Raw genomic sequence first — 4,894 nt, 5'->3', positions numbered from 1 at the left:
AGAGAGGGAGGGAGGGAGAGAGAGAGAGAGAGAGAGGTGAGAACAACAACCTGTGAACATCAATCAAGGCTCAAATTACATATTTTTGGAAGTGTAAACTGGCCCTAATTCTCATTGACACACACAACTGGCACATGATCACCACACTCTAAAGGCTGGCATAGTATGAACTGTATGTGTACTATAGTATCAAATTTAGCATATCAATCATCATTATCATTATACTGATTACTGATTATGAGTAATCTCTCTTACTGTAAAAACACTCTGTACTGGATAATTCTCAGAACTGTAGCTATCGCTCGGGCTGTCCAAAGACCCATATCCTGCCAGCTGATTACATACAAAGGAGCAAGAAAATAAATCTTTAAAAAGCAACATTGAATATGTTAATATAAAATGATTTAATATTTTAATACATTACATTCTAATACTACTTATCTTGATATGAAGTACATGTATGACTAGAAAATTTTGGAGTGCAAAAATTCGACTATTTGCTTTCGACAAATTTAATTTTGGCAAAATTTTGACCACACGCATTGCCACAGAGTGTTGCTAAAATTGTGAATGGAACTCATTTTGCAAAATTTTCCTTGCACAAAATTTTCCAGCTATAAACTATATTATCTATGCTATAACAATAAAGAATTATATTTAATTATGTAATAGATCATGAGCTTACGCGGTTCGATTCTCTTGTTAGTGTTAGTGAGTCTGTGTTGTTAAAATAACAAGATATTATGACAATAACCAGGAAAATGAAAATAAAACCAGTTAGTGCATAATAATAATAATAATAATAATCATAAGACACACACTCACTCACTCATTACAGTATATACAAACACTGATAGTTTTCTCATATGATAGAGCTTACCTACAATTGAGCCTTCAAGCAGCGAAGTGTCTTTATTTTTATAATTCACAGTAGCCATTTCTGCACAAATCCACCACTATAGGCGTGGCTTGCCCCGCCTTGATTAATTAATTAATTAACTAAACTGAGTGTTATTAGCACACGTGCTGCCACGTGGGTACTTTGCCCAGCTTTTTTTAAAAAGGACAAATTAATGGGATCAGGAAATAAATAATTTATAGTCTTTTAGTCAACAGTTCAGTGACGATTGTCATCAGGTCTTGGTTAGGTTCTGGTTGAAGCTGAAGGAAATCTTGTCCCAATTGAAGTGAGAGCAATTCTCCTTCCGGCAGGTCATCAAGATCTGAAACATGAGCTGCACCAACGACTCTAAGAATAAGAAAGGAAAATATATCCTATTACACAGTCAAATATATATACCTCCTTATTAGCTCACAGCCAATAAAACCACAAGTATCACGAATGAAAGAATCATCAGTAACAATAGTGCCCCCTGCTGATTGAGTGTAGCTAGTAATTGCAGAATGGAGACCTTCAGTTTGTAGCAGAGATGCTGCTTTACTATTTTTGAGGCAGTGATGGTGCAAGATTGAAAATATGATGTTAGCCAGGAACGTTCCAAAGTCAAATGTTGCAGGGCCCATGAATGCAAACTCGAGATCAAACATCTAAAAAGGAGCATTTGTTAAATTTAGCTAGAAATTCAGGTTTGCTTTTCCAAGAAATAGAATTTATATACAGAATCAATGTGCATACTGCATAGGGCTAAAACATAATGTTTGGAGCCAATTTAACCAAAAAAACTTAAGGCCACTATACACCAGGCAATTCTATTGCAGGCAATCTGTGGTTACTTTGATGTTGCAAGCAATGTGTTGTCTAGAATTGAACAGGTTTCTATTCTAGGCAACAGTGTTGCCTGAAGATCAAAGTAACCACTATAGCATTGTCTGGTGTATAGGGGCCTTTAAGCCCAAGATCCACCAGGCAACTTTGTTGAAAGCAGCAACAATTTTGTTGCCTGAAATAGAACAGTGTTCTATTCCAGGCAACAAAGTTGACACATATCACAGCAACCATAAAGTTGCTTTCAACAAAGTTGCTTTCAACAAAGTTGCTACAGTGGATGTTGGGCTTTACAATGTCATTTTCAGAGTACCATATTTATACTATGAGCTGATATCAATGTACTATCATACCTTAGCATCATTGCCAAGAGTCATAACAGATCCAGTATGGAGATCCCCGTGGCACAAACACTGACGAGCCTCTAAAAACAGCTTCTTCATTGACTCCGCCCTCTGACATGCCTCCTTGTTAGACCTCAACCTCTGAGCCTCTTCATTGAGGAGTGGATGGTGTTTATTCGTGTCGTCTTCGTGACGATATGGCTTGACAAATACATAAAGCTCAGTGATGGAGACCATTGCTGTGTTTCTGTAAGAAATAGGCAGCAAATGATGTTTGATCTATATCTCTTTACTTGAAAGTTTCACAAAATGTCTTGTGTTCGTTATCTCCAAGAGATTCCTTAAGAGTCAAGCAGTGAGCAGCTCCTATGGCAGTCATGACCTTCTCAATAGTTTGAGTATTGACCACGCCTTTGTTTAGATCAGAGCGCATTACTTGGTATCCGGAAAGATCTTGCATTAGAACTAGCAAAGGAAATAATTTATATTAATTTAATGCTAGTTTGATTGGGATCAACTCAAACTTAATGCATAGCATAAGAACATGCAGTAACTGGATGCGTCAAAAAACGCTGTAATGCATTATATAGATACAATAGTTACCAGCACTCATTTCTTTGTCATAGAAGAAAGGGGCAGGAACACAAAATGGCTGAAGCTTGTGAAAGCGACACATTGTCTCGTACTCTAACTCAAGCCTTGACTGGGTTAGCAAGTAGGCTGGACCAAGACACTAAAATACAACAACAACAACAACAACAACAACAACAACAATAATAATAATAATAATAGCATATGCCCAAAGTAAAACATAAACATGCACATTTTTAATGAACTCACATTTCAAATTTGATTATAATTAACTATTATAAAAGCAACTAAGTTGCTATTCTCCCAGTATTTTCTATGCTCTCTCTCTCTTACTCTGATGTATTCAGGTGCAAATTTAATGACAGCAGTGATCTCAGATCCATCAATGCTTGCAGGATCCTCCTTAGCAGGGCCTAGCCATATCCTGTAGACGAAATTAAGATTTCCGTCTCCGATCTCTTCCCATTTCAGCAAGGAGAGGTCCTTTTTGTCTATTTTCGCTTCCAGGAGCTTTCCCAGAGCGTCTGGGAGTTCCAGGGAATGCTTTTGAACGAAAGAAGCAACAGGGAACTCGGAAGCCATTTTTGCAAGAAACAGGAGGAGGGGCTCATTATTAATTTTTATGAGCCCCGGCCCCTCCTCCTCTTTCTTAATAAACAATGGCCGGAAGCAAAAGTTAGGACTAGGGTTAGTTTTATAATTTAAAATGCACAAAAACAGCTAAAAGAGAATATACAAAAAGATTAAAACAGTGTAATTATCATAAGTGCATCAATTATTGTAATAGTGTCCATATTACATGATAGTAGCATCAATTTCTGTTGTGTGTTCTGATGCAGCAACAGTTTCTAGTTCATAACGGTCGTGCTGCTCCTCTTCATCAGTGTCATTATACTTTGTTTTTATGCTACCTTTTTTGCCTTCAATAGCATCAGACAGCTTTTATAAAATAGAGAAAGAAAGAAAGAAAGAAATATTATGATCAAATAATTTAGACATTAGTATAAAAAGAGATATGACTATACAGTAAAATAAAATATTCTTAACTGCCAAGATAGATTAGATATACATGTATGTACATGTACTATTATTCATAAGCAAATACATGTACATATACATCTACATAATTATACTATCTGGCTTACATCAGTTAGTGTGACTACCCCGACCAGTTTACCAAGACTAGTGACATAGGCATGAGAAAGAGTGAGGAGTGAGAATAGACTGTGAACCTAAAATAAAGGAACAAAAATATAGTAAAAAAATAATAGCATAGAAACAATTAAAATTTTACATGTACATGTACATGTACTATACATATTATGAGAGAGTTTAAAATACCAAGAACGTGAAATATGTACATGTACATGGTATGTACATGTACATGTACGTTATAAAACAGTATACATGTACTTTTGTTAGTGACGTCATTTCCACTAGTTGGAATGGAGATGGGTCTATCATAGTCGAGGGGAATTCAGCTCTTTGTGACAGCTGCTGCTCTTCCAATCGAAGTAAAAACTACAATGTGTTAACGAGACACAATACATGAATGTCAATATATCAAAGCAATAATTATATTACAACAAGTGACATCACACATAAAGTTATAAAAATAAAAATTCCCTCCAACATGTAGTCATTTTTGACAAAATATGTTAGTTAGCTGCTGCTGTACTAGTATTTTGACAAAATACATGTATGCCAGGAACTTTGACCAAACTTAAAGGATGTTTTGCAAATCTACTGAGAAGTGCATGTACATGTAACAAAGTCCTACTGTGTATTTCTGTCTTAAAAATGGAGAATGTACAAAATTGCACATGTACAGTACAGCTCAGCTATAACTTTACTTATCGTACACGACACTAGTGCAGCTTCTCTATACACTCAATGCACACTAGCTGCGCCTCGTGCTGGAGATCACTCGTGTAAAAGTAAAGTTATAGCTGAGCGGTACTGTATATGCATACATGTACATGTACATAAGGACGGCATATTTAAATATCAGAAAATAAATGCAAATGCCTACTTCACTTGATTCTGACTCAGATCTTATGATATATGTTAGATCCTATGAGAGAGAGAGAGAAACAAATAGAAGAGAATGAAGTACATGTATACATACATGTACATATACAATAAGTATCTTAGATTTTCATTACAGCTACTAATAATTGCGATTAGTAAATTATTGTTAACAATTACAAGGCATATTCAATTATTACGTGTA

The 4,894-nt window shown here is 35.6% G+C and overlaps 2 protein-coding genes and 1 long non-coding RNA gene across 3 annotated transcripts in view; all 3 read right to left on the bottom strand.

Moving 5' to 3' along the window:
• Positions 1 to 228: 228 nt before the first annotated feature.
• LOC109591043 (uncharacterized) lies at positions 229 to 972 on the bottom strand. Its single transcript, XR_002189635.1, has 3 exons — positions 881 to 972; positions 686 to 717; positions 229 to 333 (listed from the first exon to the last, which is right to left on the bottom strand). It is a non-coding gene; the product is annotated as an uncharacterized LOC109591043 (long non-coding RNA).
• Positions 973 to 1,005: 33 nt separating this feature from the next.
• LOC105316470 (methylthioribose kinase-like) lies at positions 1,006 to 3,271 on the bottom strand. The gene is made up of 6 exons (XM_011411383.2): positions 2,995 to 3,271; positions 2,674 to 2,803; positions 2,364 to 2,535; positions 2,080 to 2,317; positions 1,301 to 1,548; positions 1,006 to 1,249 (listed from the first exon to the last, which is right to left on the bottom strand). The coding sequence occupies exons 1-6, from the start codon at positions 3,241 to 3,243 to the stop codon at positions 1,096 to 1,098; spliced, it is 1,191 nt and encodes a 396-aa protein (XP_011409685.1). The 5' UTR covers positions 3,244 to 3,271; the 3' UTR covers positions 1,006 to 1,095.
• Positions 3,272 to 3,349: 78 nt separating this feature from the next.
• The window catches only part of LOC100632905 (chloride channel protein 2-like), an 11,837-nt gene continuing 10,292 nt past the window's right edge, over positions 3,350 to 4,894 (bottom strand). Inside the window, exons 18-21 of the mRNA XM_020005987.1 lie at positions 4,694 to 4,735; positions 4,075 to 4,182; positions 3,807 to 3,893; positions 3,350 to 3,600 (exon numbers count right to left, since the gene is read on the bottom strand). Coding sequence (XP_019861546.1) covers positions 3,457 to 3,600; positions 3,807 to 3,893; positions 4,075 to 4,182; positions 4,694 to 4,735 — 381 coding nt within the window. The 3' untranslated portion in view covers positions 3,350 to 3,456. The remainder of the gene's footprint in view (positions 3,601 to 3,806; positions 3,894 to 4,074; positions 4,183 to 4,693; positions 4,736 to 4,894) is intronic.

The sequence above is a fragment of the Amphimedon queenslandica genome, unplaced genomic scaffold, assembly GCF_000090795.2.
Source record: "Amphimedon queenslandica unplaced genomic scaffold, v1.1 AMPQUscaffold_13510, whole genome shotgun sequence".
In the NCBI taxonomy this organism is placed as follows: Eukaryota; Metazoa; Porifera; class Demospongiae; order Haplosclerida; family Niphatidae; genus Amphimedon; species Amphimedon queenslandica.
This window is presented reverse-complemented; position numbering and strand designations above follow the sequence as displayed.